Below are 26,521 nucleotides of genomic sequence, written 5' to 3'. Positions count from 1 at the left end.
AACCGCATAATTTATTTTACAATATTTAATTTTATAGTTATCTAATTAATCTAATAAATATTTTAATTGTATAATAATGACTTCAAGTTAAAACCTCCTTTGCTTAATTATATCATAAAATGTATATAGTAACTTTTATTTAATTGTTTTGGCTAACCTTGTTTGACAGTCAGAAAATAAATTTGTCATCTGTCCTCATGTTTATTGCAATTTATTGATATTTCAGTAAGAAACTGAATCGGAAACTCCAATTTTTGTCAAATATATCGGAATATTTCTTATCGAGTGTTTATATATTCTTCCGGATTATTGGTCAATTAATGAAATTTGTGATAAGCTTTAATTCAAATTTATCATCGGAACAAAACGACTCAGCTCCAACAAAATTTGATTTATTATTGTGATATTAATCTTGCGGTTAAAAAATATTTGGGTGAATATAAAAATGGCCGATTCAGCCAGTGAATCTGACTCCAGCAGCATTGATGGAGGTCCAATAATGATGCCCCCAAGCCCTGTAACAAGGGAACAGCTGCAAAAACGTATTGAAAGTTTACAGCAACAAAACAGAGTGCTCAAAGTAGAATTAGAAACTTACAAACTTCGAGTAAAAGCTCTTCAAGAGGAAAATAGGGATCTTCGAAAAGCTTCTGTTATAATTGTAAGCAAATTATAAAGTTTTTGTATTTGTTTCTAATTGTTATACTTTACAGCAAGCAAAGGCTGAGCAAGAAGAAGAATTTATTTCAAATACTTTGCTTAAGAAGATTCAGGCTCTTAAAAAAGAAAAAGAATCATTGGCTCATCATTATGAACGTGAGGAGGAGTGTCTCACAAATGATTTGTCAAGAAAACTGACTCAGCTTAGACAAGAAAAGTGTCGTCTTGAACAAACACTAGAGCAGGAACAAGAGTGCCTTGTTAATAGACTAATGAGGAAAATTGAAAAGTTGGAAGCAGAGACTTTGGCTAAACAAAGCAACTTGGAACAGTTGAGGAGAGAAAAGGTATTAGTCATGATTATTATTTTTTTTTTTTATTTTATACATTATTTACTTATGAGTATAAGTGTTTCTTCTAGTACTATAAGATTTCTCAACTACCACAGATTTTGAAATAATTTTTAATAGTCTGCTCTCTTTCACTTACTCTTATCATGTTTTAAAAATGAAATATTTATAATTGTTTGTAGTTTATAAATAATGTGACTTAACTTGATAAGTTACTATTTTACAAAAAGAGAGCAATTATGTTTGTGTAAATACATTATTCATTCTTTTCTTGAAAATATGATATCAAAGTAAATAATGGGGCAATTGCAAATTTTTAGTTTCCACTATAATCATTAAAAGCCTACATTAACATTATCAAAAATAATTTATATATATATATATATATATATATATATATATATATATATATATATATATATATATATATATTTATTCAGTCGGATCAAACGGTTTTCGATTGGTATATATACAGATAAATATGATATTAATAATCATAAAATGTTATTAATGTATTCTTTGCAGTATTGAATATGTAGTAATTCATCTAAGAATTTGTAACAATTAACAATTGCATACATATGAAAGTAAATGGTTGATATAGTGATGATTACCTTCAATATTCAATATAACTATAATAAAAAGTAATAAATTTATCCACTGAAAAATACTCTAAAAAGTTTTTATTGTTGCAGATACTAATATATAGTATGTAGATTCCAATTATGTCATTAAAAAATTAATTTAATATTGGATTAATTAGTACATATTTGCTGCCAATGATGATTAAATATAGCAATATTGTTGCTTTTGTTATTCTCAAACAACCTTTAGTTTTGCTTATCTTATCATTAACTTAAATTTGGAAGGTTCTCGAAATAATTTAATAAAATATAGACTACTTGACTACATGAATAATTTTAAATATAAAAGTTTATGCAAGGAATAGCACCCTGTACCGACCGAAATCAGTTAAATCGTTACTAAACATCCTCAATCTATTGTAATTATGTAATAAATGCTCTTGAAATAAATCAAGTAGTTGGAAGATTTTGATTTCTGCTGAACAAGTCATTAATAAATAAAATATTAATTTAATATATATTATCAATTAATTAGTCTTTTATTGTAGACATTATAAGTAAATCTAGTAAAACTAAAAAATTAAATGTTAATTAATCATGCAATTATTGTGGACTTCAAAAGTAGGGAAATTGGTGATTTTTCCCTATATTCTATTGAGCTATTTAAAAAGTCAAATTTAATAGTTCGTTTTATTGTTTTGTGAACTTAATGTTGAAGTAGTAGAACTCATAATTTTAATAAATTTGAATCAGTTAATCAGTCAATTATTGTTTATATTAAAAGTAAAGAATTTGATGATTTTTCTATGTAATCTATTGAGCCATTACTAATACTAAATTTAATAGTTTATTTTATTGTTTTGTGAATTTATAAAAATTATATTCTACTAATTTAACGAAATTAGTCGAATATAATTTTTTTTCAAAACTACAAAAGCAACATAATTCCAAATAGAAAATTTTAATTTTTGTTGAACAACAACGATCTGTTAAACCTGTTCATAATATTACATTTTAATCAATAAAACAATCAATTATAGTAGACATCAAATGTAAAGAATATTGAACAGGTCGTTGGTAAATATAGTAAGTATTTTACATTCTATAATAGAATTTCTAAAATAAAATTTAACAATTCATTCTATTGTTTTGTGAACTTATCGTTAAAATAAAATGTTTTTTATGAACGATAAAAGCCACCACATAATTGAAAATGGAACATTTTGATTTCTCCTAAACAGATCATTGGTAAACCAATTGGAAATAGGTTAAAATTTTTTTCATAAATTTTATTTGATTAATCATTGTGAACATCAAGAGTAAAAAATTGATGATTTTTTTTATATACTCTATTGAATTATATCTGAGGTCAAATTTAATTGTGCAATTTAAAGATAAGCTAGTAACAATCAATTGTGAATGCAAAAAGTACAAAATTTATAATGTAAAGATCATAGATGTGAAACACAAAGTTGTTTAATCATTTTTTTATTAAGTCACATTATTAACCCAATATTAACCCCAAGTTTTATTATTGATGTTGTAAAAAATTCTCAATAATTATTATATATTATATTATATAAAACACTGTATGTATATGGTACGTAAAATTTATTTATTTCAGGTGGAGTTAGAAAATACTCTTGAACAAGAACAAGAAGCTTTGGTAAATAAGCTATGGAAACGGATGGATAAACTAGAGGCCGAAAAGCGGATGCTGCAAATTAAGTTGGACCAACCAGTTTCAGATCCAGCCAGTCCCAGAGACATTAGTAATGGTGATACAGCTAGTAATCTTAGTTCGCACATACAGACTCTTCGATCCGAAGTGACCAGACTGCGCCAAACTCTGGCCATAAGTCAGCAAGAGCACACTCAAAAAATGCAAAGGCAAGAACTTGACATCTTACAGTGAGTGTTAAATATTAATTGATTTCAAAATGCATTTACAGATATGTTCAAGAGGAGAGGAATATAAAAGAGGAGAATCTGCGTCTGCAAAGAAAGTTGCAGTTGGAGGTGGAAAGACGTGAGGCTCTTTGCAGGCATCTGTCTGAAAGCGAAAGCTCTTTAGAGATGGAGGAGGAACGTCAATACAACGAACAAATGTTAGGTGTGCGTCAACACACCGTGTCTCCGATTCCGTACAATCCTTCGCCAAGTCAAAGTCGTCCACTAAGTCCAGGTAGGGGTAAGTCAGGATAAAAAATTACTTCATTTATATATTCATTTAATTATTGACTCCAAAAACTTTCAAATTTCTCAACAACAAATTTAACAAATTCATATTATTTGAAGTATTTGTTTTCATAAAACTAGTTTAATATTCGTTAATTAGTTAAACATTATACATTATTGTATAATATATAAAATATATTAATGCAATATTTGTAAATTTTTGGAACTGTTGAAATATTTTTTATATTTAACAAATTTTTAAATTCTCAATTTTATTCATTATTTGAAGATACGACATATTAAAATTTTATCAATTAATTTAAGTTACTGCCAGTTATCATAATTTATAATTTAATTGTTTCAATATTTACATTTCTATTATTAATATATTTCATGTTTTAATATTTTTCCATAAATTTTTAAATGCCCATTTTTTTAATTTTCATTATATGATTTTATGAGATATATTTTCTTAAATATAATTGTTAATTTACTATTAATTTAACAATTACATACATAGAAAAACTATATTAATGTTAAATATATATTTTTTAAATATTTTCTACATATTTTAATATTTTTAAAAACTATTAAAATTCTCATTTGTTTCAATTTTTATTATATGACGTTTTAAGATACATATATTTTTAAATGGCTTAAAAACCTATAGGAGACTTTATTGTTTGTTAATTGTTAGTATTAAATTATATATTTTCTATTTTAAATTTAAATTTTATTCAATTTTTTTAATTTAGTTTAGTTATAACGTTATAATCATTTATGAATTAATTATTTCATTATTAAATTTTCATATTTTTTCGTATTTTAATATTATTATTACCTTTCAGTATTTTCTTAAAACTAAATCTTAAAATATTAAGAAGATATTTGAAAATTTTTCGAACATCTTTCTTTTAAAATTTTTGAAAATTATTAAAATTATCTATTTTTTAAATGGCACATGTCAAAATTTTAATTCTTTATTAATTGGTTTTTAGAGTTTTTGACAAACTACAAAATTCTTTATAATACAATTTTTTATCATATACATTATTTGATTTTTTAAATATGTGTATAATTAGTTCAAAGTTGGAATTTGCTAATTGGCCTAATTTAAATTACCACCAGATTTAATAATTATAATTTTTTTTTCAAAATTAATTGGTTAAATTTCTTGATTCAATATTAAATTGCAATATTTTAATTTTTAAAATTTAATTATATAGTAATTAAAGTTTAATATTTTTAAATTTTTTGAAATTATTTTAATATTTTCTTAAAAATGGATACATAGATTTATTTGTTTATTAACTTTTTTAATGTAATTAAAGTCGATTATTTATAAAAGTCTCAATTTTTATTTTTTACGAATTAATAACATATATTATTAATTACTTCAAACATAATAATTTGCAATTTCTCACTATTTAATTTTTTAAATACATAATTTTTTCAAGTTTAATTATTAATTTTAATAATGAAAAAGAAAAAGAAATATTATTTAGATTTTATATATGTAATAGAAAATAAATTTCTCAAGGAATATTCAGAATGATTTTTTTGTATAACATCTCAAATTCTCTTAGCAGTTCTTTAAGGAAATGTGCTACTTGTGTTTTCTTATTCAGGCATGTCACAAATGCAAGCGCCATCGCCACGGGATTCATTAGGTGCCGGAGCCATGTCGGCGCCACCGCGTTGCCATTCGTGCGGTCAGATGGTGAACCCCGCTTGTGTTCCATCGACAGCAGCCGGTGGCGGACTGTTACCGTTGGGGGGTGCGGGTAGTCCACCGGCTCCACCCCATCGAAGAGCAAGCGAACGCTTCATCAAGCCGGCCATTCCAGCTCCCCAACCGGCTAGTCCAATGGACACCTCGATGAATAAGGATTAAACTATGACGGTAATTATAAACGATGAATAATAATAATTGTAATAATGTTAGTGTGTATTTTTATTTTCAGAAACTATAACGCATTCATATATTGGACTTTGCAGTTTTGAAGGACTCTCAATGTTCATTGATCGTCGTCCCCCTCTGCGTATTTCCGTGCTAACATTTACGTTTCAGTATATATACCTGTTTATACATATAAACCAAATACTATGTGCAGCTAAAAACTGAAAATTTTTGGTGTGCAAACATCTTTGCTTTGCTAATTTACTCAAGACTTGTATGTGTACTTATATATTATGCCATTATATAATCGGGGCAAGAGATGTCCCATTAAATCTATAATTTTATAATTAAATGTTTCTTATTGTGATGTAAACATTAATCTTTAGTGGTGAATTTGATGACAGCCACTTTGCTGAAACATTGCCAATACTATTCACAGAATTGTGATAATTCAATTTCTTAAATTAGAGTTGTAAGGCAAGTTAACAATGAGGAATATAGTTCCATTATAGGACTATCTGTAATTTGTCATAAGTACATTATTCTCTCCGTGTGGGCGCGAGTTATTGGTTTTATGTCATCTTTATTTCTCTTAATTTCAACATCTTGTTTTTTATCTGATAAATATTTAAGTTTTGCTTTTTAATACCTATTTTAATGATCTGCTGCTAGTGGTGACTAATCAATCTGTATTTGTTGCTGCTATTATTATTATTATTATTATTACATGTAAACAGTAGTTCGTTCACATTAAAATCTTCCTAGAGGACTTACTATTGAGAAAACTTGAAAAGTATAGCTGGAAAAATGGATTTTTACTGTGTATTTACTCATGGATTAGGAGTGGTGTTTTTGTGTTGTTTATGATCTTGCTCCTGAGGAGAAGCGATTAATTAGTTGCGCAAATATTGTCAAAACTGATTGATCAGTTGAGAAAAGTGATATTAGAATGTAATTTGTTTATGTAAGGTAAAAATTATTTGAATCAAATTCATTTATGTAAAATTATTCAACATGTAAAAACAGATGTAAAAATTAGTAATTTTTACGAATGAAACGAAAAATAAATTAGCCAGGGTCTAAGAGTAACACTATAGATTAAGTTTTATGTTGAATATTTTTCTTTTCTTTAAATTTTGGTTATTTGTTTCTGTATTTTGAAGAACAAATTTGTTGTCTTTTATTATTGTAATTAAAAATAAATGGTTGATTAAACGATATTTAGATAAATTTTATAGTCTCCTCAATAAGTTTTGCTAAGTTGTGCTCACATTTCATCTTTTTATGTAAGACGAATTATTTATACTTTTAATAATTTGTAATAAGGTTGAGTGATATAATGGTTTACAAATAAAAATATATATTTAAATAATAGTTTTATTAAGTAAATAAACTGCTAATACAATATTTTATGTTACTTCTTAATATACAGGTATCTTTTGAGCTACACTCAATTCATTCTCTTTGGATATATTAACAATAGAAATTATGGGCCTTCCTCTATTAATCATTACAAAAATTCTAATCGCACATCTTTCCAAAATATATTGCCATTTTAATTCTCTCTTCTGATCGTCACTCATTAAAAGGAAGTCTTGTACCTAAAATATGTTTTTTATACTGTGTGTTTTAAGGGAGATATTATTATTACTTTGCAACCAAACGAGTTTTCAACAGCTTTACCCCTAAAATAGCAATTCAATAATGTACCAGTATGATCAGATACACAAATCCTCAAGTCAAAATTAGTATCAAAGCTCAATTGTTCTATGCCTATACTGTCACATTGCGGGTTTTCGCATGAGAGTCCATAGCCAACCTGCGCTCTACACATACCACTAAAATTTAAGAGAATATTATTAATAAATAAAATTATATATTACAATACTTGTATATAGTAGTTGGCCTTATTATAATATCCTTTTTAAAATGTTAAATATTATAGCCATAATATAACTATTTTATTTAATGTGAAATAATATTAATTTACTAATGTTGTGGATAGATTTGTATCATGTTGAAACACATTTCTTAATCACATCGTTTGTTCCATATGTGTAAATTGTTGTTGAACGAAGATATGTACAATGAATGGGGTAGATTACAAAAATTAAACCGAGTGGTTATCGAAATTATAAAGTTAAGATAATTTTGAATTAAAATTTGTCGATCGCATTATACACTAGAACCACTGGTTAGTAATATTTATTGTCAATAAGTATAAGTAATCAAAATAAATGAAAATTAATTTATTTCTTTAATATTTTTATTTAGTTAAACAAAAATATAAGTATAGAAATTAATTAAATTTATACTTACTTGTATTAAAGACGACAATAAAATATGTGAAATAAAGAATTTTTTTTTTCTTAGTAGTTGGAACCAAATAAAAAAATGTACAGAAAATGCCTTTTGATGCACAGTAGCTGTGTATCAATTTACATTAAAATATCTAGAGTACTATTAAAAATATTATAAAAGAGATAGTTTTAAGAATTTTATCAAACTGTATCTCAAAATTTACAAATTAAAATAAATATTTTTATGTACATTTTAAATCTATAATTTGAAGGTCACTTGTAATATTTATAAAATTTTTGGATTATCATACACATTTCTACTATTTAAGGAGTAACTATTTACTCGACACATTTTCTATAAAATTGTATTATAATAACATGAATTATATGAATTAAGTATAAAAATAAAAAATCATAAATTTTTACGTAAATTAAATATTATACTAGTATTAAAACTGAAAATTACAATTTTTCTATTGAAATTGAATTATATTTTTTAAAAACATGTAAATATGCTTTTGATAAAAAACTTAGTGAATTTCATATTTTAATATATTTGTTACTACTATATATACATACCATTTTATAAAAACTGTATTATGACCATCCAAGTCCATATCAGTTACGAATGCGTATAACAAAGCTGAAAACTGTGTATCTTGGGACAAACCTTGCAATATAAAATTAATTTTATTTTGCACTTGTTTCACACTCATAATATCCTGAATTTGATTCGCTGTAAAAATATATATTATACATTATTATTTATATATATAATATTTCAAAATACGTACGTTCCGGAATTGCAGTAATCATTTGATCAAGAATATCATAAGTGTCAATGGGTGCATTTTTAGCATAATTCAACAAGAGTGTAGTTTCTTTACAAACGGGATTTTCAGTAATTATAGAACGACTAGTACACTTTGCAGTGAAAGCCTTATCAAAATCTGACCATGTAACTCTTAAATCGGTGAAAAATATTACAGTGCATCTTGGGATCCACGATGTCGCCCTAAGGTTATAAACATTAGAGATACATTTATGAAAAATGACGTCTCCTGAAGATCCTGTTTAAATATGTTAATATTTACAAGATTCTGTTTTGACAGTAACTCAAAAACAGAACAGTTAAATTGAATTTTGAGAAATTGCTACTTATATAGATTGATTCTCTCTTGGTATCCGTTTTCGACACCTTGATTTTTTAAAATATAGAAATTTTCTCATATATTTTTTGGAGCAATTCAGAACAAGCCCGATTAAGATAAATATATTCTTCTCAAATGTTACTTAATTTATTACAATTGAAAGAGAAGTTGTAACTACAGAAATTTCATATTTTATATAACTGAGTAATTTTTTTAAACAGATAATTTCAATATCTCAAATTTTACATTTTTTTTATAGATTATTTAATTAGAAACATTTCAAACAACTAACAGGCTAAGATCAATTAGAAAATTAAAATATTATAATAGAAAGATCAATAATTTCACTATAGATTTTCAAAAACTAAGAAGCAATGTATAATTAATTGAAAGCCCTTTTTAATGTGTCATTTGAGTTTCCTTCTATTTGAAAAAAATGGGAAATAACATCTCCATTTAGGGGGTTTAAGGTTTTGCGTCCAAAGTTGTCCCCCTAACAAACTTGTTTTTGGATTTTGTCGAAAAGATTTTTCTCTGTCTGTAATGCTTAGTGGTATGTTTTAGATAGGCCATATGTATATTCTAAGACATATTCATGCCGAAATATTTAATTCATTTAGATTTTTTCCAGCAAATTTATGTGATAAAAGTGATGATCAATGAAACGTTTCACTAAGACATGATTGACATAGCTTTAGTGACGAACAATTGCAAATTGATAGCACTACAACTATTTTTTATAGTAGAAGATACGATTGGAAACGTAAAAGGTCAAGTAGAAACTCTTTACACAGTTCAAATGGATGAAATATAACCATTAATTTTAAGAATTGTTTATTTTTTTCTCCAACATTTTTATTTCTTATCTGATGTTGGTTTATTAGAACATTAAATCTCAGTAACTAAACCGACGATTAAAAATGCATAATTTGAAAATTGGCATTAATTGTTTGAAAAAATTACTCAATGGACAAGATGGTATTGCACGAAATTACTGCTTGCAGAAGTAACAATTAATTTTCTTCAAATAATTCTAAAAATATTTAAAAAATACATATTTTTATTGTCATTATTGGGAATGCAAATTCCGTCTAAACAGAATGCCGTGAACCACAGTTTTTGATAATTAATCTAATAAGTGTCACCTGATAATATTTTCGTTGTCAGTAAGAGAAATTTTTAAACTGGGAGCAGTGCAATCAAAAATTTCAATTTCCATAACTTGAAATGAATAATTCGGTCCTGAAACGTTTCTCGGTGGTCTACTCCCCCTAAGAACTCCTAGTACATCAACATATTCATCTAAAAATAAATATAATTTATATTATAATAGATATATTATATACAAATGTTCAACTTTTTAAACGTCGACCATTTATATGGATTTGCTTTAAAGGTACAAATCCTGCTATTGGTTTTGTTGGAAGCTTCAGCAAATTCTTGTACATTACAGTCTGACCAGCATATTCAAATATGTCAGACCCTTCATTAAGTGTTAAGGAATATGGAGATGTTACCATTGGCCTAAATTGTTCGCCATAATCGTTTATTTTGCGAACCATAATTTTAGGATTAACCACTTCCACTGTAATTAAGTATTAGAAATCAGTAACACAACAGAAGATTAGTTGACAAGTCCTTACCAACACTTGAAATTTGAAATTTGTCGGCAACAGGAATAACTTCATCGGACGACCCCCAATACGTTACATTTATATAATCCTTCGGGGAGTCTCTCAAAGTAAAATTCCAAACACATCTCTGCGTGTTACCGGCTGACTTTACGTCTTTAAAACATTTTGGTTTCTGCTTTGCTATTATTACGCCGACAATAAAAATCTTATTCATGAACGGCTGCAAATTTTTTAACTGAACTCTTTGTAAACCGACGTTTCCCCTGCAATAATCCATTGCAAATGAATGCAGAACTAACACAAACAGAAAACGCAACGACTACAATGGAGGCACCCTAGCAACACCATATATGGTGTTTAGCTCGTCCATGTCAAATTTCACATTTTCATGGCACACTTGGATGTATAAAAAAAAGAATTATATTATTTTAAAATATTTTGGATGACTATACTTTTATTATAATTATATTTATCAAACATTTATTTAAATAATTATTAAAGAAAGTAATATTTCAAATTTAAATATGAGAATTAAATGTGTATCTAGTGTTGAAAATAATTCGGTCCTAAAACGTTTCTCGGTGGTTTACTCCCCCTAAGAACTCCTAGTACATCAACATATTCATCTAAAAATAAATAAGAACTAACACCCTAGCAACACCATATATGGTGTTTAGCTCGTCTACGTCAAATTTCAAATTTTCATGGCACACTTGGATGTATAAAAAATGAGAATTATATTATTTTAAAATATTTTGGATGACAATACTTTATAATTATATTTATTATTTAACATTTATTAAAATAATTATTAAAGAAAATAATATTTCAAATTTAAATATGACAATTGAATGTGTATCTAGTGCTTGTCCTGTGACTCCTAAATTAGTTTGTATTTTATTAATAAAAATTTAAAAATTATGTGTAAATATAAGGAATACCAGAGATTTTAGATTTTTTTCTTAAAATACGATAAAGAAAGGAGGAGGTGAATATCTTTACCCCCTTTAATATTAAAATATAAAATCCTGCAGAAAATATCAGAAATCTAAAAACAAGTTTATTTATTTTTTTCGCATTTTTCTCTTACAGTGTGATATTTTATTTAAAAAATACACCACGGACCTGATAAAATAATCTATTAATAGTGGATAAACAGTCAGTTGTGTACCAAAATGTTACGATTTTAAAACCCAGATTCAAAATACATCAACCATGTATCATTTAAGTTGCATCGATATGGATTATTTGAAATTGGGCCTACAATTACTAACCAAATCTTCATCAATTACATTCAATGTAAACTTAATTTTTTGGGAGAGTTATGGAAGCCATACACGGGACGGTCTACTAAAGATGTGTACTTGAGCAGGTGGTGGCCAGTACAACATCAAAAGTCAATTTTTTCTTATGACATCGGATAGAGTAGCTGGGCGTGTGTGCATGTACTCCAGTCGCCTGCGCAGGTCGCTTCAATATCTTCAATGCCAACGCTTGATCGCACTCAAACGATGCTATCGCAAAAATAACTGAAGACCGCATCGGTACACCGGAGCGTCCTGATACACGCTACGACGTAGGATTGACCTGCGCCGGTATACCTACATAGGTAGATTTCACCGGTAGATAGTACCATGTATGGCTTACATTAGGGGTTGCCATTTTTATCAGTCGAACTGTGAAAAACCAAAGGGAAGTATTTTCAATAGACTAAATTGTACATATATTTTTATATTTGTGCATTAGAAAATTCATATGAAAGAAGACAATTCCGACATCTGAAATGTAGTCAGGAATTATTGGTAATATGCTTCTACTTCTTATGTAACATGATTTGCTCATTTTATTGGACAGTGTCTTTAAATATTCGGCAAAACATGTGATTAGCTGGAGCTGTTCCAATAACAAGGCCAATATTTTTTCTAGATACCCTTATTGAACTGAGAACACTTTCAACATTTTTTGTAGTTATATGCTGCATTTTAAAAAAATAATTACATTCTTTGAGTTAAAAAATAAGTAGTGTCTAAATATACAATTGTGTATTTTTTAATGTGTGAAGTTGTGAACTGATAAATTTAACTTAATTAAAATATCTTTTACTATTTTCAGAAGGATGAGGGTAATAATAAATCAAAAATATAAATAACAATTTTCATATAATTTATTCAATTGTAATAGGTACACAATACACACTTACATGTGAATGAAGATGGTGCATATACAATTTACTAATTATTACAAAAAATGATCAGCAACCTATCTCTCATATATATTAAGTTTATAAATTAATGCACTGTAAATATTTACAGTGCGATGGAATGGCGAATTAAATTATATTTCCTAGATGTAAATAAAACACTATTCAAAAAATTAGTCTTTTTTTGAAAATTTACTCGACCCTTCAAATAACCATAAACAAATCCTGTCAAACAAAAACGAAAAGAAGAAATCAGCGAAGAGTACCTCAAGTAAAATAATCCGGAACTGAAATAAAATAATAAATTAGAACATTTATATTTGTGTATTTTTTAATTAATTCATATATGTACATAAATTTAACATAAACTTACATCTGGGGGAAAGTCGATAATTTCAAACAAGCTGGATAATTCCGGAAGAATTCCCAAAGTTAAGGCTAAAACCACTGCTGACGAACCCACAATACTGTACAATAACGCTTTATTTTGTCTGAGGCTCTCCATATATGGGTTCCCCTAAGAAAATAAACAATAAAATATTTAAAAATATGTAAAATAAAAAGACTTTAAAACATACCCTATAGTTTATAGCGAATGTAGCGATTTGAAGAGCCATAGAAATTATATAAACAGTACTGTTTATAATATTTGGCTTGAACAAAGCGTCTTCCTCTTCATCAGTTAAATTTTTCGATAGCTTTTCTGCTTCGTCGCTAAATATTAACATAATTAACAAATTGAAAAAATATTTGTAAAAATACTTACATAGGTGTTCTCAATTTTGCTTGTTGTACGAGGAAAATTAAACAACAAAAATGTACAGCAAACTGTAATAAGACAGTCATTATTGTGTAAACGTTGAAAATATTTGGTAATGGCCTTTTCTTCGATAAAGTTTTCAAAGGCTAAAAAACAAAATAAACGTTATTGCATGTCAATTAAGTAATGTAAATTTCATACTTGCGATCGAGAAATAAATAGGAAACAGGCGGCCAGCAGCAAACCCTGTAAAGTAGCCTGCATATCCCTCAACTTAATTCCGTCCAAGTACAAGACCGACTGTGTATAAGCCAAAATCAACGCGTTCAAAGCCAAAATTTTGAACATTTGTAATGTTGTGACCAACGTACATCTACCTTGTTTGATAATGTGGCATACTGAAACAAAATAGTATAACATCTATCAAAATTATAAAATATTAATCAACAAGCACTTACTACACATAATTGATGATAATCTGCTTGTAAATGGAGAGGCGATACTCGCGTCGCCCAATTTCACCACCTGTACTTGTTCTTCCGCTTCCATTTCTTTTATCATTTTATTCATGTTCGCTTGCAATTTCTCTCTTTGTTCGATTAGTCTGGCATGATTCGGCCTATTTCTTGGCTGTGGTTGGGCCAATAATTCTCGTTGCGCTCTTGCTTTTTCCCGTAATTCCTTCACATCGGGTAGAGATTCTGGTGCGTTCGTTAAAATAGCTACACCTACGTGAGCGTGTTTCAATGCTCCCACATCGTTAGTGCCGTCACCGCACATGAGGGTGGTGTACCCCAAATTTTTCAATTGTAAAACAACAAATTCTTTCTGCTTCGGTGCAAATCTAGCGAATACTGTTATGTAAGGCAATATCAAGTTAAGAAAGGCGTGATAGTTATTTACAAGGTAATTAAGACCGTCTCCCGTTATACACAAATCATATTTCTTGACTAGATTTTTATAATCGTAATCTAAAGGTAATTCTACACTTTCATCGATTGCCCGCCACAAAAAGGTGTCACCACTCTCGGTCAAGATCAAAGTTGGATGTGTGGTAAATTTGAGTTCTTTGGCCACGTGACAAGCTGTAAGAGCGTTGTCTCCAGTAATCATGACGACGCCGTGAGAAGCGTTTTGCAATTCTTTTATTACTGCTTTCGAATCGGTCTTCAACGGACAAGATATTATTACAAATCCGGCGAATTTCAAATCTTTTTCGACGTCTTCCCTGGTCATATCGCGGAGTTCTTGTGTTGACAGTTTTCCAATTTCACGGTACCCCATGGCTAACACTCTGGCACCTCGCCTGGCCAATTCTAAATATACTTCGTCGTATTTTTCTGGAACTTCAGCATACATTGATTTTAAGGTTTCAGGAGCACCTTTAACCTGAAATAAAAGATATAAATAAAATTCAATTTACAAATCAATGCAGATCAAATTTCTCCAGATTAACCAGATATGAAATATAAAATAGTTAAATAAATATTATTTAAATGGTTAAATAAAAAATAATAAATTATAATTTCATAATACATAATAATTTTGTACAATTACACATTATTTGGTATAAATTGTGTGAATTGGATATATAAGTTTTTAGAAAAATTATAATTTTTCTCTTGTTCCTTTAAAATATAGACGATATTTAGTATATATTGTGTGAAGAAGTTTTTATAATATATTTTAATTTTGTCTCGCCTTGAAAAATGTATTGCAAATAACAAAAATTAAAAAGCAATTTCTCTGTTCTTTTTACTGATATGTTCTGTTATTTTTATTAATAACCATTTTATTTTTAGGTATATTATAATTACTTTACTCTTGTTCTTTTTTAAATACGACAATTTATTTTATGATGATATTAAAGTTCACATAAATAAATAAATAAATCTGTAGAAACGCGTATTTTATGTTAAAAATACTAAAAATTATATATCAATTTTTAGATATTACACATTTCTTAACCCCTTTTGAAAATAAGAAAAAGGAGCTTTCGTGAAGTATTTAGATAGATATGTATAATATGTCTGTAAACGTAAGACAATTTTTTTTACTGTGAAAATTATTCTAAAAAATTAGATATTATTTGGTATATATTATGTGAATTGGAAAAAGTTTTTATAATATATTTTAGTCATTAGTTTACTTAAAAAACAAACTAAAAATAGGAAAAAAATAAAAATAAATTCTTCTGTCCCCGCTTCTATATGCCTGACATGTTTTATTATTTATATTTTACATTACTCTTGTCCTGTTTTCGAAATATGACAATTTCCGACTTCAAAATTGACAAGAAACACCCGCCTTTGTGAAGAATTTAGATAAAAAAAGATATTAGTTAATAAAAATTAAATAATTCTACAAACGTAAGACATATTTTTTGACTGAGTAAATTTTTCTGAAAAATTACATATTATTTAGTATATATTGTGTGAATTAGAAAAAGTAATTTTTATAATATTTTAATGTTCAGCCTCTTAAAAATTTAAAGCAATTCCTCTGTCCCCTCTTCTATATGCCTGATATGTTCTATTACTTTTATTTGTAACCATTTTATTTTTAAGTATACTAGAGCTACTTTACTCTTGTTCAGTTTTTAAACTATGACAGTTTATCATATAATGATAAAATCAACTATCAAATACTCCTACTTCAAATCTGACAATAATACTAACCAATATAGTAGAATTAATATTATTAGAATGTTAAAGTTCACAAATAAATCTGTAGAAATGTGTATTTTGTTTTATAAATATTAAAAAATAAAAAGATAATATATTTATTTGTTAACGTTCATATCTTATTTTCTAGTAACAAAACGTAATTGACAAATTTTAAATACTAGTAGATATCTCAAATTGTTAATTGAGCATTCGAAACAGATTAAAAATATTGGTTAATAAAAATTAATTATTTAGTATACTGGGTGTCTATTGGAAAAGGCATAACTTTTAAGACATTAGGTATTTCATAATGAGATCTGATATGGTACGGAGAGGCGGGTTTTCGCATATCACTTTTTGGTTACATCCGGTTTCACCGGGAAAGGTTCCGTTTTCGAATTTTTGAATGGAATATCCTGTTATTTTTACATTTTTGGATTTCTGAGACAAATCTCGATCAGACTGTCACATTTTAAAAAAAATACGTATACTAATACTTTTTAGAGTCACTTATTTATTATCCAGTAATTCGTTTAGTAATAATTTAATTTATGAGGTTATATTTAATACAATCGCAAATAAATTGATATTGTTAGATTCGCTAGAAAATCTTCTTTTCAAAAAGTTAAGACTTGAAAATGTGATTTTCACAAGTTATCTTGTCTTTGCGATTGTAATTTTCTGATGTCACCTAACGTCCTTGCTTAGTTGCATCTGATCATGGGCACCTAGATGCAATATTAGGAATGGTTCTAAAAAAATAATGGAAAATAGAAAAAAATTAAAAGTAGTTTCTCTATCCTGTCTATTATGTATCTAATATATTGTTATTTTTATTAGTAATGGTTTTATTTTTATATATATCAGAAGTACTTTACTCTTATGTTTTTACACAATTTCATAATGATAAAATCAACATTCATATTCCTACTTCAAAATTGGTAATAATACTATACAATACGGTAGAATTCGTAATATTAAGTTGTTAAAATTCACAAATAAATGAGTGGAAATGCCTAATTTGTGTTATAAATTATGAAAATTCACCATAAAAATAGTTCACCATAAATACTGCTCTTGCGCTGAGTATATAAAAAAAAAATTTAAGATTCGATATAAAATTAACAAAGGAATCAGTGAACACAAGAGTATTCCTATGGGAGCTAAAATAGCAATTTAAAAACTACTTACACTGGCAATATAGCAGGTTTCAGTTGAGCCAAATGGATTGTATCCAGCTATGACAGACATCCTTTTTAAAGTTGAAGAAAAATGGTGTCGCACAAAAATTTTAAAGCCGGGAGACTTTCCTTTTCGCGGTACTACGGCATCAGCTTTGGTAACATACCATTCCACTGCGGTTAACGTGGCCTTTTCCAGTGGATCGCCGACGAGCCCATCATCTAATTGAGTCAATGAATGACACGTTGCGAGTACTTGTATAGATTCCATTGGCGCATCTGCAATTGCCGTAACTTTGGAATCATTCTTCGCCAGAGCGACTCCTTCCACAATTAAATTGTCACTCGTCAACGTTCCGGTTTTGTCAAAGCAGCAAATGTCCACTTTTCCTGCAAATGGAATTCTAAATGGTTCCGTGCAAAAGACGCCTAGCTTCGATAACGCAATTAACGATGTATTTACTGCCAAGGACAATTCAATTGGTAACTCTGGAGGTATTACTGATGTTAAGATCAAGGTACATTCAAGGAAAAGCTTATACCTGTTTCTTTCAGGATCTTCAATTCCTTTCACCCACACGTACCACGCGGCAGCAATTGCAAATACCAATAAGAACATTATAAATCCAAATGTCTCTTTATTATTTGCTGTAACTCTCTTTACACCAAACAAAATTGTTCTAAGGAGTTTTCCTTGTGAAGTGTTGAAGCCTGTTCTTAGTACATATGCAACACATCCATTGTCATTTGGTCTCAATCCACTGGTTGCTTTTGTAGGTGCAGTATGTTGTACAACTTTTGTGCCTCCAAATAAGACATGCAATTTGCCATCAGTATCAGGATCAAGAATTTTTTTTTGATCTACAACACTTTCTATTGGCTCTTTCATTTGAGGTACTGATTCTCCTGTCAACATACTTTCATCCACAATGCATGATCCCCTGATTAACAAAACATCACAAGGTATTAAATTATCCTTCTGTGAACGAGTGATTGATATAATGTCGCCAGGTATAAGTTCACTTGTTAGAATTGAACGCCATTTTCTGTTTCTGTACACCAAAATGTTGTAAGGTTTATTTCCCATTTTTCTAATTTCAGACATGTTTTTTAGTTGTTGTTGAACCAAAGTACATTCAAAGAGAATTAACATCATCAAAGTAAATATAGAGTAATACCAATATTTATCCATACACCAAAGACTCACACAAAATACTTGGAAAACAAAAAATGGAGCAGTAGCCCGTTCTTTAAATAGTTCCATGAATTCAGGTACAACCATGTCAAGTTCATTTTTACCATAGAAATTTTCTGCATGTTGGATATCTTGGTCTTCTTGATAGCCCTTCCAAGAACTATACTCTGTATAGGCATTATGAATAGGATATTCAAGGCCTCTAAATGTTTTTTTATCAGAATCCCAAAGGTATTTAGTTTTTTGGAAAGTAAACCATATAGAAATGCCACGATCATCCTTAAAGTGCAAAATTAGTAGTGTGCTCACATATGGCCATATTAAAACTTACTCTTCTGGTAAATAGCTGGACAATTTCTGCAGATCCATTGTTAGCTGTTGGCACTACTTTTACCACAGTCGCTTTGACGGGGTCATTTTCCTAAAAGCGCATTCATTACAAATGTTTCAAAATGGAAAACAGTTTCATTCACCTTTTTGCAAGTAAATACACAGTGAACATGCACCGACCAGTAACACGCCAAACATGATAAAATTTGGAAACAACCAATAACAGCTAGACCCACAAAACCACCTTCGTAGTGTTCAGAAAATCCGTATATCCCCAACCACACGTAAAGCCAAATTGAATAAAATACAAGAAATGGCAACACATATAAATGAAATACTGTTGGTTTTAATGTGTATAACGTCACTGATTGAACTAGATCGTCCAACTTTGGATTTGCGCTCATCGTTTCACTGAAATAATTTATTTGTTTTAGAAGCGCAACACACGATTAATTTTCATTCCGCGACATATGATTTTAGAATTTCTGACAGCTGTGATGACACGTCTGTCAGATGCACCGGTGTGGGGTTCTGTATCGTGAGTTGCATACACTCAATGATTTTTCAGAATATGTGTAAATCAAAAATATTGAAATAAAAATTTTAAAAAAGCAATAATAATACAAAATATTAGGCTTCGGTATATTTTTGATGTATTTATTATATACAAATTTTATTCAAGTAAAATGAAATCTAAAATTAATAGATAATATGTGTGAAATATAATATATAAAAAATCTCATTCGACAAACTTAATAAAATATAAATATTTATAAATAAATAGTTCACTATTTGTCCATAAAAGCTAGCCAACACACAGTTTTTAAATAATGGCATTTATATCCAGTGGTAGTTCAGGAAGATTTATCATTCTATTTTTAAGTTTGTTAATTTATTACGTTTTAGCAGTTTTTTATTGCATTTTCAAACCAATTTTGCAAACAATTATCCTTAAAAGAGATGTTTAGCAACAAAACCATTTGACAGATGACGTAAAACCTGTCATTTCACCAGTGGAGTCGATTGTGTTGGCTTGGGTTTGCTGAAAATTGGCAAAGAATGATGAAAGAGTGATCGGTGTTTTGGCGTGCCATAAAATGGAGCAGCCCAATTTCGATTTTAATTTAGTGTGTAGGACTTGCAAAAGTGCATCGTCGGATATGAGAAATGTTTTTGAACAGTATGAAAATGCTACTGTTGTTTCCCGTATCGACGAGATGCTAATGGCCTGCACTTCAATACAGGTAAATTTGTTTTGTAAATAGAATAAACAATAATCAGATTTGAATTGTGTGTGTGTGTAGGCTACTGTTGATGATGGTTTACCTCATTTGATGTGTCAAATATGCCTGGAACAATTAAAAAATGCGTTTGTTTTCAAAGAAAAGGCTTTAAAAACAGAGGCATTATTAAAAGAATCCGTGAAAAATTTAAAAAATGTAGTCAAACAAGAAGATTCCGGTAATGCCGATTTTATGGGTAAGATTATTTAATTAAGTTTGTTTCTATGATTAAATATAAATATTTTTTAGAAACATTAAATGACTTATTTCAAGAAACAACTCAGATACCAAATGCACAACAAACTCAGGATAATCCCCAAGGCCTAACAAGTGATTTTATACAAATTTTAGAAAACAATCAAATATTATTAACTTGCAGAGAATGTATGAAAATGTTTACTACCTTAGAGGGTTTAAGGTGCCACAAAAGAATACATTTAGGTGGCATGTTCAAATGTAAAACTTGTGACAAGGAATACACCAGATTAAATCATTTGCAGAGGCATGAATTATCACATGGAAGGAGAAAAGTACATGTTTGTAGAATATGTAATAAAACACTTACAAGAATGGAACATTTGAAGAGACACTTAACAACTCACCTTAAAGAAAAACCATTTGGCTGCAAGACTTGTAATAGAGGATTTAATAGGATTGAAAATTTACACCATCACACACCTAGATGCAAAGGAGAAATAGTTCATATTTGTGATATATGTAATAAGGTATTCAACAGAGAAGACAGTCTTGATGTACATAAAAGGATGCATGACATACAAGCACCAGCATTGCCCACAATTGATAATTTAGATAACATTGAAGAGCATTATTATGAAATTGATTTTGATGGTGATCCAATGCAAATTGCTGATGAAACATCAGACATGGAAGATTGTTTTGAGCCGCAAGTTGAGGTGACAGAAAATTTGGATGTGGACAAAATAAAAGAAGTGGAAGATATTGGTCGTGTAGAAGACTCATTGGATACAACTGAGGGAAACAATGAGGAACATGAATCACATAATGATGAAGACACCACTTTAGAAGATACTTGTAATGATGATACATCATCAATTGAGGGAGATACTGGGGCTGATTTAAATACTACTGTTGAAAAGGAAGATGATGAATTTGGTGTAAAGGATAACATTGACAACATAACTACAAAAATTGAAGTGGAAGAATCTGAGCTTACTGATACTCAAGACCTATTGAATATTGTAAAAGAAATGGATGCAGAAGGTAAATTTCTATATCTAAATTCAATATACATATATATATATATATATATATATATATATATATATATATATATATATATATATATATTAATTGGAAAAACTATTTTATTAACCCAAACAAATATAGATATGGAAATAATGGTCATGAAAGCCTTAACCTGTATATTTTATCAAAAAGTAATATGATATATTTTATATTTTTATTTGAACCAGTTTTTTACTGAGAAAATTTAATTATTGAAGCTCATTTTCATTTCAAAAATTAATTATTTAAACACTCAGGGTGACAATAAAAGTGAATAAATTTAGCAAAGCAGTTATTTATAAAATTGTGGCTACACAATTTACTGCAGTTTACTGCAATTTTTAAGGACTTTTAATAAATAAACAAATTGCCATGATGTTTGTTTATTTGATTTTGATTTTTAGTGTGACTATACATTTTAACACAATTTATTGCAATTTTAAAGGACTTTTAATAAACAAATAAATTGCCATGATATTTGTTTATTTGTTTTTAATTTTTTATATTCTAATGACTTAATGAACAAATAAATAGCATTGAATCAATTTTAGTTTAGTTTTTGGTGATTCTTCCTTCATTTTTGGTAGTAAGTGCAATTTAATGGCAAGGTAATTCAAATAAGTTGTAATTAATTGTGGCTGCACATTTTGATTTATATTTTTAAATAATAAATTTTGGTTCAGTTTAAGGAATTCTACCTCCATCTTTGATAGCTGGATGTAATATAATAAAGTAATGTTGCTTCAACCATAAAAATTATTTAAAATTGAAAGAAGTTTAGTAATATGTAATATTCATTACAACGTGTTATAAATTAGTAGTGTCAGTGCTCTTTAATAATAACTAAACTTTATTTGGTGCAGTGTGCTTGTTATAAATTGACTTTCACATCAAGTGACGTGATTTCAGCATATGAAGACGCTTCGGTCGACGACAGCGACGAGGAGTACCAACCGAGGAAGAAGCTAAGTAAACGAAGAGGCAGGCCTCCCAAGGATCCAAACAGTCCGCCCAAAGTGAAAACACCAAAAGTGGCTGGTCGGGGTCGCGGCAGACCGCCCGGCTCCACCAACGTTAATCGATTTAAAAAAGAGAACAGCGACGAAGTAATCACGGAATTCCCGTGTCCGATATGCCAGGAAGTGTTCCGCACGCCCCTGAAATTGGACCGTCACGCTCGCAAACAGCACGCGGGCATGAAGATTCACAAGTGCGATGTGTGCAACAAGGAGTTCGATCGGGCGAACCATCTGCGACGTCACAGGATGTCCCACTCCTCCGAGAAGCCTTACCAGTGCCAGGTGTGTACAAAGAGCTTTAACAGAAAGGACCATCTAGTTCAACACCAGAAGCTGCACGAGAGGCAGCAGGACTACGAGTGCGACGTCTGTCAGAGACCGTTCAGCAGGGTCGATCACTTGGCTAAGCACAAAGCTACCAAGCACGGTATTGGTGAAAAGGTAGGCTTGTGCGCACCCTAAGCATTCCATCAAATTTTTTGCAGTTATCAAACGCCACATGACAATACCAACGCATTTGGAGATAAACTAATCATTCTCACTAAGCTATTACTAAATACTTGTACGGAAATACTGTGATATTAATTATGTTAACGCGGACTTTCTGTTACAGGTTGTTGCGGAAAAGAAATACGGTTGCCCGTTGTGCAATAAATTTTTCACAACAGAAAAGTACAGAGACGTGCATGCGAAAGGTCACAACGGTGAAAAAGAATACAGATGTAAAACATGTCTGAAGTCATTCATATCAAAATCACATCTCACAGAACACATGAAGTTTCATAATGATCATTCGAAAAAGTTCTTGTGTTCAGAGTGTGGACAGAGGTTTATAAGGAATGACTACCTTGTTATCCATATGCGAAGACACAGGGGAGAAAAACCGTTCAAGTGCAAGTAAGTGGAAAATGTTATTTGTGATTCATTTTTTTTTTAAATAGTCTGGACAAATTGCAACTTTTCAGTATATTAATATTATACATAGTTAACTAATTAATAATTTGATTTGATTTCTTTTACAGTAAATCTATTAGATACAGGAAAAATAATTTGAGTTTTTAACGTTTAATTAAAGTTAAAAATTCTATAAGTTCCTTTAAAATTACATTTCAAATTCATGTCATGTGGTAATTGTGGGTTATTGGAACTAAAGAAAAATTCAATCACAGTTTTGAATCTTTTTAATTAAATACATGAACCAATTGAATATTTTCAAATAATATACAAAATTTAATATAAAAATTTATTTTAATAAACCAAAAATAACTTATAAACTAACACTTTTGGATGACATTTGTTTTGTATTTAATTTAATAATTTTATTTTATTTATATTTTTAAATTAAATATTAATCAATGTATATAAGAAAATGATGTTATTTTTATGTTTCTGGTAGCTTCTGTTAATATTCATTTTATGTATAATGCTTATACCAATCAACAAGTTTTTAATGTTCAATTTAAATGCACAAAATTTGAAAATACAAAATATAAAATATAAGATATAAAATATATAATAAAAAATATAAAATTTAAAATATAAAATATAAAATTAAAATATAAAATATATAAAATTACAATTACAAATAGAATTTAGAATAGTTTGCAATTTAATAAATGTTTACTAAATTGTGTTGTTTTCTACTTCAGATATTGTGGCAAAGGATTCCCTCGAACAACAGATTTGACAGTTCATGAGCGATACCATACTGGCGAAAAGACGCATCTCTGCACGATTTGTGGTCGTGGATTCGGACGTGCGTACAATTTGACCGTCCATATGCGGACTCACACCGGCGAGAAACCGTACCAATGCACTTATTGCGATGCTGCCTTCGCCCAGGGCAATGATTTGAAGGCGCATATTAGACGACATACCGGCGAACGCTTTCAGTGCGAACTGTGCACGGAAAGCTTCCTAATGGGATATCTGTTGACACAACACAAACGAACTGTACATGGTAAGGAAAAGAAAAATAAAATAAAATCTTATTGTTTTAAAATAGCTTTGCTTTTACTTTTTAAATGTTGTCAAAATTAAATTGAAAATAATCTAGTTATTATAAAGATCTGAAATAAAAGCTTGTTCTTATGAACATCTTTGTAACGTAATAAACAATTTAATAGCTTAAATATTACTTTTTTAATGTTCTTGAAAGTAAATTGAAGAAACTAATTACATTATAAAAATCTGATAAAAAACCTATATAGCAAAAACTGAAAGGTAAAATGAAAACTAGGTTCTGTACCTAGATAATTAGGTATTTTAATTGGAGTAAATATTAGGCTTATTTAATGTTATTGAAAGTAAATTTAAGAAAAACTAGTTATTTTAAAGGTCTGGTAAAAAGGAACGAACACGTAAAAAATAGAGTAAAAACTTATTATAATAAATATTTTTACTTACACAAAGAATAGCTTCTTGAAAGAATAAATAACTTAAATATTAAACTTTTAGAGTTATAAATTAAATGTTGTAATAATTTTCCAGGTCTGAATGTGGTTAGTAATATCCGCCGCCTCCAGCCAATCCACAAAATCGAAGAGAATCCAGACGAGCCTCCGCCAATCACCATACCTCTACCGAAGCCCGTAGTGCCGGATAGCATCCTTAATTCGTTGCATCATCAGTTGGCCGTTGCACAGTTTCATCATCTCGCACGTCCAGAACAGCAACAGCAAGTGGGTAACACGGGTGTCGGATTAACATCACAGTTGAATCGAACGGCAACGGAACAACTGCCCACTCATGTGACGATGTCAACTCAAAGACAGGACCAACAGCTCATTCATATTACGAGGCCGGACCAGCAGCTAGCGATGCCCTTGCATCACATGTAAATCGTTCACAAATGTGAAAAGATTGTATAGTTATATTTGCTTTTTATTTTAAATTTTTTACATCAGATTTTGTTATAAGGATTTCTTGAAGTAATTGTGATATTTATAAAAAAATAATGTATGTGTACCGTTTACAAAGCATAGTTGTCAAAAATTATTAGGTATTTTACAGTGTACATTATTATATCAATTAATTGTAGTATATATATGTAGGACATATTATGTATATAGGCACTCATCTCAACAAAATAATTAGGTATAGAATAGTTAAAGAGCATTTGTATCAGGGAGAACCCATTAGTATAAGACTCCTTAAATTCTCACTTTGTCTTTCAATAATTTTAAATATGAGCAGTGACGTTTACATATTTTTAAAAGCACAAATCAAATCATTCAAAGGCCATTAATTTCGATTGTGCTTTTTATTTTAAGTTTTAGATTTTTAGGCGTTTATCTGTACGGTCTCATAAGCATATATTTTTTTATTCCTAATTTTTATAAATAAAGAGGGGTTCTAGATGATTTGCCTTAATGGTTTTGTAAATGTACAAGGCAAAGAATCCTAATTGTAAATACCCATATTTTGTTAGTAGCTAATACATATTTAATAAAACTATTATTGTATATATGATAGTTTTTATATTCAATCTTTGCGTATTCAGTTACATTGGAAATAATAAAAAACTAGTATGTAATTTTGCACAAAATATCTATATTTTTGGAATTTTTGAGATGATCCAAAATAAAGAAAATACCTTGAGGAACAAATGTTGATGGACTATTTATGGTATATAGAATTTGTGTATTCCAATGACAGAAAGCGTCATAGTTCCATTCGGATCTCTTTACATAGTTTAAATGAGTAAAATATAAATATTTTGTAGCAAATTTAAATATTGGTGTTTTTTTCCATCACAATTTCATTTTTATCCTATCAGGATCAGGGCTCGAAATGTTTGTAATTGAATAAACTATTGATTAAAAATATAAAATTTGGAATATTGGAATTATTTATTGTTGCCAT

General features: G+C 28.9%; 4 protein-coding genes across 7 annotated transcripts; 2 read left to right on the top strand and 2 right to left on the bottom strand.

The window, feature by feature from the left end:
* The first annotated feature begins 174 nt into the window (after nt 1–174).
* Nucleotides 175–6,902, top strand: LOC109596814 (coiled-coil domain-containing protein 6). Of its 2 annotated transcripts, none has more exons than XM_020012416.2 (6): nt 175–661; nt 714–1,007; nt 3,219–3,484; nt 3,547–3,779; nt 5,401–5,675; nt 5,737–6,902. In XM_020012416.2, exons 1-5 carry the CDS (start codon nt 446–448, stop codon nt 5,664–5,666), a joined length of 1,275 nt encoding a protein of 424 aa, XP_019867975.1. In that variant the 5' UTR covers nt 175–445; the 3' UTR covers nt 5,667–5,675; nt 5,737–6,902. The 2 variants fall into 2 exon arrangements, with proteins under 2 accessions (XP_019867975.1, XP_019867967.1); XM_020012408.2 differs by having other exon boundaries at nt 3,547–3,785.
* Nucleotides 6,903–7,037: 135 nt separating this feature from the next.
* Nucleotides 7,038–11,127, bottom strand: LOC109596191 (meiosis-specific with OB domain-containing protein). Its single transcript, XM_020011692.2, has 8 exons — nt 11,081–11,127; nt 10,767–11,020; nt 10,481–10,708; nt 10,269–10,425; nt 8,767–8,987; nt 8,552–8,708; nt 7,324–7,510; nt 7,038–7,273 (listed from the first exon to the last, which is right to left on the bottom strand). Exons 1-8 carry the CDS (start codon nt 11,125–11,127, stop codon nt 7,094–7,096), a joined length of 1,431 nt encoding a protein of 476 aa, XP_019867251.2. The 3' UTR covers nt 7,038–7,093.
* Nucleotides 11,128–12,903: 1,776 nt separating this feature from the next.
* On the bottom strand, nt 12,904–19,578 carry LOC109596793 (endoplasmic reticulum transmembrane helix translocase). Of its 2 annotated transcripts, XM_020012385.2 has the most exons (9): nt 19,233–19,578; nt 19,091–19,180; nt 17,575–19,038; nt 14,176–15,106; nt 13,919–14,115; nt 13,724–13,863; nt 13,536–13,671; nt 13,331–13,474; nt 12,904–13,244 (listed from the first exon to the last, which is right to left on the bottom strand). In XM_020012385.2, exons 1-9 carry the CDS (start codon nt 19,491–19,493, stop codon nt 13,131–13,133), a joined length of 3,477 nt encoding a protein of 1,158 aa, XP_019867944.1. In that variant the 5' UTR covers nt 19,494–19,578; the 3' UTR covers nt 12,904–13,130. The 2 variants fall into 2 exon arrangements, with proteins under 2 accessions (XP_019867944.1, XP_049821772.1); XM_049965815.1 differs by lacking the exons at nt 19,091–19,180; nt 19,233–19,578 and having other exon boundaries at nt 17,575–18,053; nt 18,107–18,122.
* A 236-nt stretch (nt 19,579–19,814) lies between these two features.
* Nucleotides 19,815–26,123, top strand: LOC109596831 (zinc finger protein 652-like). 2 transcript variants are annotated; one of them, XM_020012433.2, is made up of 7 exons: nt 19,815–20,333; nt 20,394–20,568; nt 20,622–21,614; nt 22,548–22,939; nt 23,271–23,554; nt 24,307–24,617; nt 25,148–26,123. In XM_020012433.2, exons 1-7 carry the CDS (start codon nt 20,187–20,189, stop codon nt 25,495–25,497), a joined length of 2,652 nt encoding a protein of 883 aa, XP_019867992.2. In that variant the 5' UTR covers nt 19,815–20,186; the 3' UTR covers nt 25,498–26,123. The 2 variants fall into 2 exon arrangements, with proteins under 2 accessions (XP_019867992.2, XP_019867985.2); XM_020012426.2 differs by having other exon boundaries at nt 19,817–20,333; nt 22,548–23,098.
* Nucleotides 26,124–26,521: the final 398 nt, after the last annotated feature.

The sequence above is a fragment of the Aethina tumida genome, chromosome 4, assembly GCF_024364675.1.
Source record: "Aethina tumida isolate Nest 87 chromosome 4, icAetTumi1.1, whole genome shotgun sequence".
NCBI classification, from domain to species: Eukaryota; Metazoa; Arthropoda; class Insecta; order Coleoptera; family Nitidulidae; genus Aethina; species Aethina tumida.
This window is presented reverse-complemented; position numbering and strand designations above follow the sequence as displayed.